General features: G+C 33.8%; 1 protein-coding gene and 4 non-coding genes across 6 annotated transcripts; all 5 read left to right on the plus strand.

The window, feature by feature from the left end:
• The first annotated feature begins 2,558 nt into the window (after positions 1 to 2,558).
• Positions 2,559 to 2,718, plus strand: LOC135148167 (U1 spliceosomal RNA). Its single transcript, XR_010286059.1, has one exon. It is a non-coding gene; the product is annotated as a U1 spliceosomal RNA (small nuclear RNA).
• Positions 2,719 to 3,369: 651 nt separating this feature from the next.
• On the plus strand, positions 3,370 to 3,486 carry LOC135148141 (U5 spliceosomal RNA). Its single transcript, XR_010286033.1, has one exon. It is a non-coding gene; the product is annotated as a U5 spliceosomal RNA (small nuclear RNA).
• Positions 3,487 to 4,053: 567 nt separating this feature from the next.
• On the plus strand, positions 4,054 to 4,210 carry LOC135148140 (U4 spliceosomal RNA). The gene has a single exon (XR_010286032.1). It is a non-coding gene; the product is annotated as a U4 spliceosomal RNA (small nuclear RNA).
• A 793-nt stretch (positions 4,211 to 5,003) lies between these two features.
• Positions 5,004 to 9,132, plus strand: LOC108196418 (uncharacterized). 2 transcript variants are annotated; one of them, XM_064080731.1, is made up of 4 exons: positions 5,004 to 6,642; positions 7,265 to 7,476; positions 7,602 to 7,694; positions 7,785 to 9,132. In XM_064080731.1, exon 4 carries the CDS (start codon positions 7,793 to 7,795, stop codon positions 8,714 to 8,716), a length of 924 nt encoding a protein of 307 aa, XP_063936801.1. In that variant the 5' UTR covers positions 5,004 to 6,642; positions 7,265 to 7,476; positions 7,602 to 7,694; positions 7,785 to 7,792; the 3' UTR covers positions 8,717 to 9,132. The 2 variants fall into 2 exon arrangements, with proteins under 2 accessions (XP_063936801.1, XP_063936800.1); XM_064080730.1 differs by lacking the exon at positions 5,004 to 6,642 and having other exon boundaries at positions 6,658 to 7,476.
• A 3,128-nt stretch (positions 9,133 to 12,260) lies between these two features.
• On the plus strand, positions 12,261 to 12,456 carry LOC135148096 (U2 spliceosomal RNA). The gene has a single exon (XR_010285991.1). It is a non-coding gene; the product is annotated as a U2 spliceosomal RNA (small nuclear RNA).
• Positions 12,457 to 15,265: the final 2,809 nt, after the last annotated feature.

Consider the following 15,265-nt stretch of genomic DNA (forward strand, 5'->3'; position numbering starts at 1 on the left):
ATCAAATTTCCATAATTATTTTATAATTAATCATAAGATAAACGATTAATAAAATGAATTTTGTAAAATTATTTACATTATGCAAGTGGTCATTTAAATAACAAATATATGGGCTATGTGAGCAACAATTTGTACCGTAAAATCTAAATTATAAGATGTCCCGTGTGGTCATAAAAACTTTGGCTCTCGTAATAATTCAAATCTGAAAAGTTATTCTTCTCTCATATTTTTAGAAAATCATTTATTAAAATTTTGAAATTAGAATTTACAAGCATACGTCTCTATTGATATCATAATTAATCCATTCAATTGTTCTTGTTACATGCCAGAACGGAGATATGACTTGGTTAGTTTTAATTTGGAAAAAATTTTGTTTCGCATAAGGCACCGTAACTGGGATGGTTATCAATATTCTAAAAGCAATTCATTTCAAAAAAAAATATATTCTAAAAGCAATTTAACAGATCAATCACTTTTCTCACTTCTACTCAAGCATTATTTTAAAATTCTTAACTCAAGAAACTAGATATTTCCTTCAATATCAGAAACATAATTATTCTTTAAAAGTTCTTTAAAGTTCATGCAAGAAGTCTCTAAACTATCGTCACTTGAGCACTTCAATCTTGTCAAATTATATAGAAATTGAAAAGTTTGCACTGACATTATCGAGGAAGCAGAAGTAATTCACTTTAAAAGATTGTTCGATTAATAAAATAACATCATCTTCTCTAGATTTATCGAACTATTTTCTTTTTCTTTTCTTTTCTAAGCATGTTTCTCACAAAATTTAGGTTCAATCCCTGTGTTGTAGTCGATACTTCAACTAAACAGAAGAACTTATACATTATGTGGGTGTTTGGGTAAGGGACTTATAGGCTTAAAAGTGGAAGAAGCCACTTCCCCTTATTTTATGTCTGTTTGGCAACTTTGATGAAGCACTCAGTTCAAGTTAAAAAAGCCTGGAAAAAAAAAGAAGCTATGTTTCCTGGCTTTTTATGGGAACTCAACTTTTTTCGATTGTGCTTACTGAAGTGGTAAATTATGCCAAGGATAGTTAATAATTTTGTTCTCGTATGATTACAATTCACAAACTGCCCACATCTCACCATTCCATATTTAGGGGTGAGCATTCAGCAGGTTCGGTTAAATTGACTATTTTTTGACCAAAGATTATAAGTCACTTTTTCATTATTTTAAAAAATTAAAAATTACATCTTAAAGTAGATTAAAAATTATTTCCGATGACATATTTTTTTTTATTTTATCAATTGAAAAAATATTAATTAAATTTCAGTCAAATTTTGGTCAATTTGACCGGCAAAAAACCAAAGGTGACAACTAAAAAGAGACGGAGGGAGTACCTTTTTTCTTGTATAATCTGTATTTATTAATTTTTTCTTTTAGTGCAGAGTTTAAAATTTTTGTATACTCTTCTATTTTTGTAATTTTCATGTATTAATAATAAAATGTCTTATATTATTATAATTTATTTTTTTAAAAAAGCAAATTATTATATTACAAATTACAAAACTCAACTTATAAGTTAAGTTATACAAATACTTAAATAACTTATAAGTCACGGTATCCAAACGCTTATAAATCAAAACCAATTTCTCGCTTTTAATCTACTTCTTAACTTTAAACAATAAGTCACTTATTTTAAGTACAGTCAAACGGACTCTATATAAGCTTTAACATTTAAGCATCAATACATATAAAAGAAGAACACATGTATGGTATAAAACTTTGTCAATCACTTGTTTGCCTCTCATTGACTATGTATGGTATAAAATTGTGTCGATCACTGATTTACCTCCCATTCAGTCTTAATTGCCGACCAATCAACTATATATCACATTATCAAAATTATTTTGTAAGGAAAAGATGCTAAGATCAATGAAATATTTTTTTCATGTGCATAAAATAAAATCATAATTTTCACTATTTAGATGTTATTTTGATTTCATCCGAAATATGAGGGATGTGAAAATTAGCCCGTGCATCCTTCAAAATATAGGACAAATAATAATATTTGTGCGGTTTTATCCTTAGGTTGAGGAAATATTATTATTGTACTAAGCAATAAACTAAAGAATCATGATTTTATCCTATATTATTCTTGTCCTGAAAGATAAGCTAAGAAATTTATTAAGTTTAATTCATGCAAAGGTAGCAAGAATATGCCTTTTTAAAGCAAATGCAATATGTTTGATTGAGTTCTTAATTTTTTAAAGTATATTGATGATTCGAAACACATATTTCATACTTTAAACTCACAAAAATAAGAGATTCTTGATACTTGTAATTTTTATTTTTTTGACAGAAACTTAATACTTGTAATTTGATATGGATTTATGAATCATCGACTTATGTTATTCTTACATAATAAGTAGTACTATTTAACTATATTTATTTTTTTGATAAGATAAATTGCATGGCTGGACAGAAATTCAACAATTTGATAAGTATATATGGTTCATCTCGTCCCACATCGAGACCAGAATAGAGAATAGATTGAAAGAGGAGTATATTTACAAGGGGGTGGGAGCCTTGAAAACTTACATACCTGGACGGGGTCAATGGGTGATCATGAAGGCTCATGGCCTAGGCAAGTGGCCTTCATTGCACCTCTCGAAGGTGCACTAGCCTAACATCTCCTTATGGAGACTGTACGTCTTAATTTCTGGTAGTGGGGGCCTGCGCTTGCGCGGCCCCTTCTAATATATCCAAACTTTTATTCCTTAATACATTAAATTAATTAATTAATTAATTAATACATTATTAAATTTATCATAAGGTTTTTTAGTTGGCAAATCACAGGCCCAGTGAGAGTTGAGTTTTGTGGGTATGTTTGTGTTCCCACATCGAGAAAATGAGAGAATAGGGGATGGGAGGAGCTATAAGATGAGAGGAAGATGCAACGTAGAGGATAAGGCACGCACTTGGCGTCGATGGCTGATCGATAAGGGCCGAGGCTTCCTTACACTGAGGACGGTCTGCCCGATTGGTAGATATGCCTACGTCCTAATTTGTGGCGTCGATGGCTGATCAATAAGGGCGTGGCCTAGGTTTGAGGCTTCCTTGCCCAATTGGTAGATATGCCTACGTCATATTTTGTGCTAAGTGGAGCCTGCGTTCGCGCAGCTCCACGCCAAATCTATTCTAAATTTTCTTTATAGCAAGTAGCACAACTTTGTTTTTGATTTCAGCAAGTAGTCTGACTAATTTTTATCTGACAAAGTTAATTTTGATAAAACACAATATTCTTAATCAAATGACAACTCAAGAGAAACCCACATCGCAAGGTTAATAAACACAGACGGAAGCTCAGCTATAAGAATTCACTAGCCCCCGTTGTTTAAAGCACGCAGCCATGTGGTGAGCACAAAACGAACTATTCTTTCGCCTTTTACTAAAGAATACCGTGTGCTCGCCACCCACAGTGGCATACGCCTATTTTTGGAGAGTTGTTCCTTTGGACCAACTCCTGCAATACGAGTCTTAAATTTTTAGGAGTGGAAAGATTTAACACTTTGAGAGGGTAAAGAGTGGATGATCTTTAAAGTCCTTGAAAATAATATGTAGACCTTGAAAATTGATGTTAGCATATGTGAGAAGTCTTTCATGAAATAATTAAAATTAAAACTGACATGTGACCTTGACAATTGATGAATAACAGGTGAAAAAATGACTGAACCTTGACAGTGGATGAGTAGTTAGGAATGTTTAGAGGCACTCCACAGAGCTTGAAATACAATGAGAGAATCAAGCAGAATATAAAGCTTGGAAAACTTCAGAATCAAAGCTCAATGTAACATCATTCTTCCAAGGACATAAAAAGAAAAGGCGTTCCAGTGTTGCTACTGAAGTTCCGCAAACATGGCATGATGGGGGGTCTGACTTCCACATCTGTACTTGGGTATTATCTATCCGAAGGATACAATTCTGGAGAAATTGTAAGAAAGATATATAATAATAAGCCCACATCGCTTGTGAGAAAAAGCTTGTCTAAAACTAATCTTTAAAGACTAAAGAAAGTTGAAGTAATAAAGCATCTTTGCGCTTGGGGCAATGACGCAGCTAGTGAGGTACTAACCGAGGCGCGTCAATTGCTGGTTGAAAACTATTTCCAAACCCCCTCCTTGGCCTTGGTTCTGCCTTGTGCCATCGAGAATTTCTGGAAGGGCTCCCTCTAATCCAGGGTAAAGCCCTACAACTCTAGTCTTTAAGTTTTCACTAAAAATAAAATAAGCATAGTCCTCATGTGAGTGTGAAGTGGCACTAAAAATAACCTCTTCTGGGAACAAAAAGAAATTGAAAACATTTACCAGTGAGGTACCCCATATATGGGTTGTGCTGCAGAAAATTTAAAGACCTACAACTCTGACATCCTTGATCAATTTATTACGTCCTCACCCTTAATCAAGTTAATGTTAGCTTGAACTCAATTTTAATCAAGTTACTACATCCTCACCTCTTAAAGCAACTGAACCTTGTCAAAGTTTTGTTTCTAGAAAGTGTTGTATTTTTGGTTCTTGTTTAAGATCTTAGCAATAGTACATAGCAAAGGGAACTACAGTGTGCATTATAGTGAAGTATTGCTTGGTTAGTATCTTGCTTTTCCTATTTCCCATAATTCACTTTGTATGTTTTTACTTGGCCGACGACATACTAATTAGCGATTTAGTACTTCGAGTTTGATCACATAAAACTTAAGTTATGGAACTTTACAAGCCAAAAAGCCATGTGCTTCATGTTTTACGTAATTCACTTGCATATTTTTACTTGATCGATGACACCACAACATACTAATCAGCGATTTAGTAGTTCGAGTTTGATCACTTAAGTTATGAAACTTTAAAAACCCACGTGCTTCATATTTGCCGTTAATAGCTGTATATAATTTCACATTGGAAACATATGATGGAAGAGAGAAAGAAGAAAACGAAACCAAAGCGGCTAAGTAAATGAATCTGCATCTATTCATGAGGAGAGAAATGAAGTCTTGTCAACCAGCTGGGCCTTGTAACGGGGACCTGTAACTCGAGTGAGAGCTTTAAGTTGGTTGGAGTTTGGCTTTGTCCAGACGGTCGGGCTCTGCTGAGATATGTACAGGCTTGCCCATTCCAAGTATGGAGTTGTGCCTTGGCCACTGAGTGAAGACTCGGGGGTCAGGGTCACTAAAGTGGAAGGCACAGCGCTAGGCTGGCTTCACAGAGCAGCGATCACTTCCCTCTCTTGTCGGTGGAAGGATAACAAGCTTGTTCTTGGCAAGTCCAATTAACACCCGATGGACCACTCAAACCAACAACCATCTTTTTTTGGCTCGAAAATAATCCTCAAGCTATATTTTTGTGCACCTTAGACTAAATGAGAACAAGCTTCTTTTTGCTGCAGGTGCAATTATAGTGAAGTATTGCTTCATTAGTATCTTGCTCTCCCTGTTTTCTGTAATTCACTTGTATGTTTTTTACCCCAACCGATAACACTACAATGACATACTAATAAGTGATTTAGTAGTTTGAGTTTGATCACTTAAACTTCAGTTATAGAACTTTACAAGCCAAAAAAAGCAATGTGCTTATATTTTTCAGTAATAGTTGCATATAATATCACAAAGGAACATATGAGGGAAAAGATTAAGATGAAAATGAACCACCTAGGCTAAGGAAATGAATTTGTATCTCTTCATTTAGGCTGGATGAATGTCATTCAGCTAGCTGAGCTTGGTAGCTTGGGCTTGTCACTCGAGCGAAAGCTTTGAGTTGGTTGGAGCTTGTCTTGTTCCAGACGGTGGGGTAGAAGAGCAGCATGATATGGCAAGGCCACCGAACACCTAATGGACCAAGTTAAACCAACAACCAGTTTTTTTTATGTTTTTTTGCATCTTTGGTGAGGCTCTCGTTTTTTATGTTTTTTTTTTTTTTTTTGCATGACTCTCGGTAGCTGAGTTAGCATGTAATAAATGGTCCATGTAGCTGAGTTAGCCCGTAACAAATGGACCAACAGCGAGCCAGGATCAAAGTTTCGGAACCAATAACATTTTTTATTGCACCTTGATGTGACTCTTGGTAGTTGAGTTAGTCTGTAATAAGCGGCAAGTGAAACCAACAACCAATTTTCATTTTTTTGCATCTTGATGAGACTCAATAAAGCTGAGTTAGCCTGTAATAAGTGGACCAACGGCGAGCTGAGATTGAAGCTTCGGAGCCAAAACGAAATGCCACAATTTTTATTTTTATTTTGCACCTTGATGAGACTCCCGGTACCTGAGTTATCCTGTAATAAGTGAACTAACGGCGAGCCAGGATAGAAGTTCCGCAGCCAAAATGAAATGCCACATTTTTTTATTTTTTTTTAATCTTGATGAGACTCTTGGTACTTGGTAGCACTACGTTGTAAGTGGATCAACAACGAGCCATGATCAAAACTTCAGAGCCAAAACGAAATTCCACAATTTTGTGGAATCAACATATGAGATTTTCGCTATATAAAGGAATGTTTGGTTCCTTGCGTTATGCAGCTTATTTGTCAACCATAAATAAATTTGTGCTTGAGTCAGTTAAATGTGTGTTTCTAAGATTTCATTTAAATTTGACCTCTTTTATATATGGTGCAGGTTTAGCAGGGGTTTTAGCCTAGGTAAGCTTCTCCAAGTTTCGTATAAGCGTAGTTTGTAGAATAGGGCATTGGTAATACTTGATAGATATACCCTTAAGAACCCACATCGATAAGGGACCAAAACATCAGCCTAACAGGGAACCCTTAAGAACTCTTTACTTCTTTAAATATTACTCCCTCCGTCCCAGTCAATAGTATACATTGGGGGACGGGGGCGCGGCACGGACTTTAATGCTTCAATATAGTATAGTTCTGTAAATTATTTTTAAAATTTTCTTTTTCTATATAAAAGTATAATATTTATACTTTTATACAAAAAAAGAAAATCTTAAAAATAAGTTGTAGAACTATGTTTTATAAGTGCCTTAAAAAGCGTGTCGAGCAGTGAAAAAGAAACGTATACAATTGACTGGGACAGAGTTCATAAGTGAGGCTTGGTTTTTGTCCCTTGGTTCCCTTGTGATCATGTTCTTCTAAGCAGCTTCCTTTATAAGTATTACTAATTACTAATACCTCATCCAAATTCAACTATGCAAGTACAGGTTTACTGAAACAGGATTTTCCAGTTCTTTAGATTTTGTTCCTCCAGCTGCTGCTTCATTGTTCCGAAAATATTTTCTTTAGATTTATATTCTTGATACAGGTCGAGGCCTAAATTTACAACGAGACATCTCCTGGAGAAATATAGAGTTGGCTTTTGTTTCGACAGCTATATCTGTTCTTTCATGCACCACAGAGATTATTAGGTTACGTCGTGGTTACGTTCTGTTGGACATACAGATAATTATTTCACATCATAAGTTTATGATGGGGAGAAACAGCGAAGAACAAGTTATCATACATAAGAGATCAAAGGTCAGTAGATTAGGTGCTTCTACAGTTATGTTAAGAAACAAAGTTTTATTGATGTTAAATTTATATTAAAAGGTTCAATTATTCTCTAATGATGAATTTCTGACATTTTATAATGAACATTTCAGGCAAGTATGGATGTTGATCTGAGAAGAGCCCTGTTTACTCAGAAGCCCAGGTCACCAGCTGAAAATGGCAGGCCAAGCAGTATGGTTTTTAAGGTAAGTTAGAAATATCTGTCTTTTTTCAGTTTTATGCAAGTGGTCATCTATATCAGAAGCTCATTTATCATTTAAATTTGTTGTAAACAGAAAGCCACATGGTGATTCCGGCTCATATAGTAGCAGAAGCAATTTCAACACTCCATGGTCTTGATTTAAGATGGTCAGGGCCTATCACACCTACGGAAATGAATTATGTTGAACAGTATGTTCTAGCCAAGTATCCAGAATACTCAAATGCGCTTGTTGAAGGAGGGGAAAAGACAGAACTTTATGATCTTTGCATCAAAGAAGAGCCTGCACATCTGTCGCCTGATGACAAGCGAAAATCTCCCAGAGGTGGTTTTAGGGATTCAGTGGCGCCAACATTTGGAAGCAACCATCCTGATTTAGACAAAACACAGTTAGAACCGTCAAGGCTTCAAGACGTTCTTACAAAGAAGTCGTCCTTTTTAGGAAGTTTCATCTCCATACCAGAAATTCAAGCCAGGAATAAAGTTTTGAAGCAGTGTGGATTACCTGATGAGGAGTACCTTGTTATCTTCACTTCAAATTACAAAAACGCAATGATGTTGGTTGGGGAGAGCTATCCCTTCTTCCGAGGGAATTACTACATGACAATTATTAAGGAAGGAGATGATTACATTAGAGAATTTGCAAGTTACAAGGAATCAAAAGTGATTGCACCACCGGAGACTTGGTTGGATTTGAGGATCCGTGGATCACAACTCAGCCAGTACTTCAGAAGGAAGAGTAAGCACACTCCAAAGGGTCTATTTTCATATCCAGCTGATGTAGATGGCACCAAATACTCTATGCATTGGGTTTCTGAAGCGCATAGGAATTCCTGGCATGTTCTGCTTGATGCCACTGCAATAAACGTGGGGGAGGAACGAATGAACCTGTCGCTCCACAGGCCAGATTTTGTTCTGTGCAAGCCTGACAATACTAATGCTCACCCTTCAGATATCACATGTCTGCTAATCAGGAGAAGATCTTTCGATACAGGAGCTTCAGTTTAAGCATACGAGCAAGCAGATCACATCTCACAAGAAACATTAGTATGAACTGGCTAATTATCTGCTGGAGACTGTTTCATTATAGACCGGTTCAGTTTAAATCTGTATATGGTAACCTCTGAACTAGCTCAACTCCTTTCTAAAACTCAACCTCACTTAACATTGCGGTGTTTAACTAAGGGCTGATTGGCTAGCCCTATGCCACCGCATTCAAATTTCTTCTAGTACGAACGTCATACAATAATTACTATCAGAAACAATTGCATCACAGATAAATCTAGCAATTTGTATTAGTTGCCAGTCAGGTAGCGATGATGACACGGGTATTTGCTAGAAATTTGTATATGCAACAGATCCTCCACGAGTGTCGATTACATGGTGAATAACTGAATATTGTTGGGGAGGACTGAACTTCAAGATATTCAGTCTAGTATATGAAGTTTTTGATAATACATGAATACACGAGCCCTCGCCAAGTTATTAAACAAGATATCGTAGCTATGATAACTCCCAAGTGTAAAAATGCTATCACCATAGATACTTCAATTGCAAGCTTGAGCTCACCCACATTCTAGTTTTCTTTTTCCTTTTCTGGAAAAACAAAGTGGTGGATATGAAGTATGAACATGCCTTCCACACTATAGTAGAAAATCACAGTTTTGTGAAAATACTTCTTAAATAAAATTACAAAATGCCATTTCTTTAATATCTTTTGAAAAATCATGATTGAACTTTGCAAGTTGCAACCACTTGCAACTTTGAAAAAGTACTATTAGAATTTTCAGATAAGATGAGTGCCTTGCTGTATAAATGCCCTATATTCTATTAAATACCGGCAAGCAAAGTAATTAAGGAAGGATATATTAAAATTTAAAGTTTTTTCAAGTTAAATTTTTTTTTATCAATTTTGTATTATTTATATGATTTTCTTTTAATTTATGGGACTTTTGAGTTCACAAAGATGTTTTTTATATGCACATATCATTTTAAATTAATACATAACATATAATGCAAACAAAATAGAATACATGTTCACTCAGGGATCTCAAAATTCAAGCTGGAAGGCAAAATTTTTTTAGCCCGAGTCAGTGGCAGATCCTGGGTCCGCCCCTGCGGTGAAGTAGGTGTAAATATCATCTTCAACAAATCACGTGATTTTATCACCGAGAAGAATGGATTAATCAATGATTGTTTCTGTGTTTTGTTTGTTCGACGCGACTGTTTATATACATGTCGTATGGCTTTTTATTGTTGAAATAACTCATTTATCAAAAAAAAAAATTAAATTTTAAGAACAATATGATTAAATTAGTTCTAAATAAATGTAGGTATGTCTTGTTAGGTAAGATTAGCCTGTTTTTCTTAAATCTTGGCATTAGTTTATTGTTTTTTCGGATCTAAGGATTCCAAGCATTTTCCGATTTGACCTACTTTTTCTTATATCTCGATTTCACGGAGCTACGGATTTCTCGTTCTTCCCAGTGATTTTGTACTTGAAAGTGGTCCGAATTATTTTGTTTATGTGGATTTGTTCCCCGGATTTAAGGATTGTTTTGGTTTAGTCTAGTACTTGTTTACCCATTTGCAAATTTAAGGTCGTTAGTTTGTCGCGTTTTGTTTGCGTTTGATATAGTTTTTTGTTGTCTCACCGTTTGTGTGAGTTTTGTTATTTTCTCACCATTTGTGTGAGTATGATGATTGATTTGGTAAAAAAAGTTGTCAGAGGATTGCATTCTCGGTCGATAGCTCAAACTGGTTATGACGGAAGCGAAAGCGGAGGAGTATGTGTAAATATCATCTTCAACAAATCACGTGATTTTATCTCCGAGAAGAATGGATTAATCAGTGGTTGATTATGTGTTTTGTTTGTTCGACGCGACTGTTTATGTAGATGCCGTATGGCTTTTTATTATTGAACTAACTCATTTATCAAAAAAAATTAAGGTTCAAATTTTAAAAACAATATGATTAAATTAATTCTAAATAAATGTAGGTATGTCTAGTTGTGTAATTTAAATTACAAAATTACAAAATACTTCTTAAATATCTTTTTTTTTTGTGAAAATACTTCTTAAATAAAATTACAAAATGCCATTTCTTTAATATCTTTTGAAAAATCATGATTGAACTTTGCAAGTTGCAACCACTTGCAAGTTTGAAAAAGTACTATTAGAATTTTCAGATAAGATGAGTACCTTGCTGTATAAATGCCCTATTTTCTATTAAATACCGGCAAGCAAAGTAATTAAGGAAGGATATATTAAAATTTAAAGTTTTTTCAAGTTAAAAACTTTTTTATCAATTTTGTATTATTTATATGATTTTCTTTTAATTTATGGGACTTTTGAGTTCACAAAGATGTTTTTTATATGCACATATCATTTTAAATTAATATATAACATATAATGCAAACAAAATAGAATACATGTTCACTCAGGGATCTCAAAATTCAAGCTGGAAGGCAAAATTTTTTTAGCCCGAGTCAGTGGCAGATCCTGGGTCCGCCCCTGCGGTGAAGTAGGTGTAAATATCATCTTCAACAAATCACGTGATTTTATCACCGAGAAGAATGGATTAATCAATGATTGTTTCTGTGTTTTGTTTGTTCGACGCGACTGTTTATATAGATGTCGTATGGCTTTTTATTATTGAAATAACTCATTTATCAAAAAAAAAAAAAATTTAAATTTTAAGAACAATATGATTAAATTAGTTCTAAATAAATGTAGGTATGTCTAGTTGTGTAATTTAAAACAACAAGTTATTAACTTGTATTCTTTTTAAAATATGTAAATTTGAAATAGCTTAAAAATAACATAAAATTTTGAAATTACATAATTCCTGTAAAATCATTTAAAATATTCTAAATTTAATCAAATAAAAAGTATTATGAGATTAAATTATATATAATTATACAACCATCCACTATATAATTTTTTGCGTAATTTAACTTTAGAATAAATAATAATTTTTAAGAATTACAATATACATTTTATTTGGTGCATTGAATTGTTACATGAAATTGTGATGAGGAGATAGCAGAGATACACATTAACAAGGGTTATTAGTTGGCAAAGCACAGGGCAAGTGAGAGTTAAGTTTTGTTGGTATGTTTGTGTTCCCACATCGAGAAAATGAGAGAGTAGGGGATGGAGAGGAGCTATAAGATGAGAGGAAGATGCAGCGTACAGTATAAGGCACGCACTTGGCGTCGATGGCTGATCAATAAGGGCCGAGGCTTCCTTACACTGAGGATGGGTACTCGCCTATGGTCTGCCCGATTGGTAGATATGCCTACGTCATAATTTGTGCTAAGTGGAGCCTAGCTCCACGACAATTCTAGTTCAACTTTATTTAATTTTAACATTTATTAGTTACTTCGCATGCTGGGTTCTGAAGGAGCTAGGACGATTGCATAATCTGAAACCAGTGCTTTGACATAACTTGGTTATGTTTTTCAACCTAGTTGATTTGTCCCACATCGAAAGATAGAAGAATTGTTTGTTCCAGTTTTGTATAAAAGCTGAGCGGACCTTTGTTGAAAGGCATACCTTTCTCGGCCTTTTGGCTAAGATCAAGTGTAGTATCTGTTCTTATCAGTTTAATATCTGATATGTGGACCATTGGTTCACACGATATTAAATTTATTTTTTCAGGGGGAAGTTCCGTCACAGTAGCTTGCTGCTGGGTTCTTCATGTGTCGCCTTAGCGTTGCACTATTGCTTTGGCCTGGCACACCCCACCAAATCTAGTTTAAATTTGTTGTTCTTGGAACATAAAGAATAGAAGCAAAGTGGCCCCGATACATAGGTTATTTGCTAAGAATGAATCAAACCTTGGTCACTGCATATTAATTGACCTTTGAAAATATGTATATACTTTGTGCTAAAGAAAATCTAAAGACCTACAACTCTGACATCCTTGATCAACTTACTAGGTCCTCACCCTTAATCAAGTTAAGGTTAGCTTCAACTCAATCTTAATCAAGTTACTACATCCTCACCTCTTAAAGCAACTGAACCTTGTCAAAGTTTTGTTTCTAGAAAGATTTAAAATCCTAGGAATAGTACATAGCAAAGGGAGTGAAGTATCTTGCTTTCCCTATTTTCCATAATTCACTTGTATGTTCTTTTTACTTGGCCGATGACACCACGACGACATACTAATTAGCGATTTAGTAGTTCGAGTTTGATCACTTAAAACTTATGTTATGGAACTTTACAAGCCAAAAAGCCATGTGTTTCATGTTTTACGTAATTCACTTGCATGTTTTTACTTGACTGATGACACCCCAACGACATACTAATTAGCGATTTCGAGTTTGATCACTTAAGTTATGGAACTTTACATGCCAAAAGGCCATGCCCTTCATGTTTTACGTAATTCACTTGCATGTTTTCACTTGACCGATGACACCACAACGACATAATAATTAGCCATTTAGTAGTTCGACTTCGAGCACTTAAGTTATGGAACTTTAAAAGGCCGTGCACTTCATATTTGCCGTTAATTGCAGGTGAAAAAATGACTGAACCTTGACAGTGGATGAGTAGTTAGGAATGTTTAGAGGCACTCCACAGAGCTTGAAATACACTGAGAGATCAAGCTCAATGTAAACCTTGGGAAACTTCAGAATCAAAGCTCAATGTAACAGCATTCATCCAAGGACATAAAAAGAAAACGCGTTCTAGTGTTTGCTACTGAAGTTCTGCAAACATGGCGCAATGGGGTCTGATATCCACATTTGTACTTGGGTATTATCTATCCGAAGGATACAATTCTGGAGAAATCTCCGAAAAACATATTTGAACCCGGGAAGAATGAATAATCACCAGTTAAACACTAAATCAAGTTTAAATTTAAATATGTTTCAATCCTTAACAAAATTGTAAGAAAGATATATAATAATGAGCCTACATCGCTTGTGAGAAAAACTTGTCTAAAACTAATCTTTAAAGATCAAAGAAAGTTGAAGTTGAAAAGCATCTTTGCGCTTGGGGCAATGACGCAGCTAATATATCCAAACTTTTATTCCTTAATACATTAAAATACACTAGCGTTTTATCCGTGCTACGCACCGAATGGTTATTTTTATAAAATAAAAATAAATTCGTATATTTATAAATTCAAGTATATATTGTTTTATCAATTATATAATTTTATTACATAATATAGGTATTTTTTTCAAGAAAATAATATTATTTCTTAAATACTCTAATCAACACCCTCGTATTATATGAAATGAAATAACCGTATTTTCTTTTCAAACAAATATTATATAAGGATCGACTATCGTTTAGAGATCATGGAATGTGATTCCTGCTCCCAGTTTCGGACCCAAAATCTGAATTCTCTCAGATTCATAATGATTTTTGAATTTGCACCGATGTTGATCTAAATTAATTTGCTTTTACATTATGAAATATTGAAAACTAATAAGAGAAAAAAAATGTACATATAAAATTATGTTATTGTCAACAATTATGTAATATTTATGTATGAATTTTTTCTGCAGTATATATGAGGATTGGGGAGGCCGTTAGAGAATAGGGACGAGAGCGAGGCGAGTAATTTCAGGGTCATAAATTATTTCAATTTCCCGTATTAAATAAAGTAATGTCAGATTAAGGTCGATCAGGTCGGGTGGATGCATCCCCTGATATCCGTCATAATTATTATAATATATAATTTAATTAATTTGTACGCACAAAATTCATTTATATACGCATGACTATTCTTTGTAGCCATATTTTAGAAATTTTGTATGCACTTAACTTATTTATGAAGTAATATAAATTATTAAATTCAATGGAACATGCTGTAAAAGTATAAATTTGAACAAATTTACTTATGTAAATAAGATTTTATAAATTTAAAAAGAAAAAACATATTTTATTTTTATATCTATTTTAATCACCGACATAATGAAAATTTTGTCCTATTAATTATAAAGTCACTGTGATATTTCTATATTGATCATTCTGGATGCTAACTTGTGTTTATTTATATTATTTCTCTCATTATAATTATAAATTTACACTTATTAAAATGATACATGTATGTCACGTGATACATGTTAATATTTTAACCACCGCAACAAAAGGAAACGATTTTTTTGTCATCAAGTAAATAAAAAGCTCATTCTAATCTGTAGGATGTGGAGACTCGCATAATTAAAAAAAGATTTATCGAATTGATATAAAATTAGAAATATTGATTAGTCATACAAAAATTTATGGGTGGACTCGTATAAAATTATATTAATTTTTACAATTATATGTAATATATATGTATATTTTTTTTTTATAATATATATGAGAATTGGGGAGCTAGTTAGAGAATGGGGACGCGAGCGGGCGAGTAATTTCAAGGTCATGATGTTTTTCAATATCGCTTGTTGAATAAAGCAATGTTGGGTTATAATCACTTTGAGATTTATGAAAACTGGTCATTCTCAAAGCTAACTTGTGTTTATTTTATATTATTTCTCACATTATAATTATATATTTATAGTTATGAAAATGATGTTTATATTAGCTGAGTGTGAATTTA

The sequence above is a fragment of the Daucus carota genome, chromosome 7 (assembly GCF_001625215.2).
Source record: "Daucus carota subsp. sativus chromosome 7, DH1 v3.0, whole genome shotgun sequence".
NCBI classification, from domain to species: domain Eukaryota; kingdom Viridiplantae; phylum Streptophyta; class Magnoliopsida; order Apiales; family Apiaceae; genus Daucus; species Daucus carota.

Bases quoted from the DNA above. Each gene is read 5' to 3' on its own strand.
- LOC108196418 (XM_064080731.1), top strand. From the start codon at position 7,793: ATGGTGATTCCGGCTCATATAGTAGCAGAAGCAATTTCAACACTCCAT.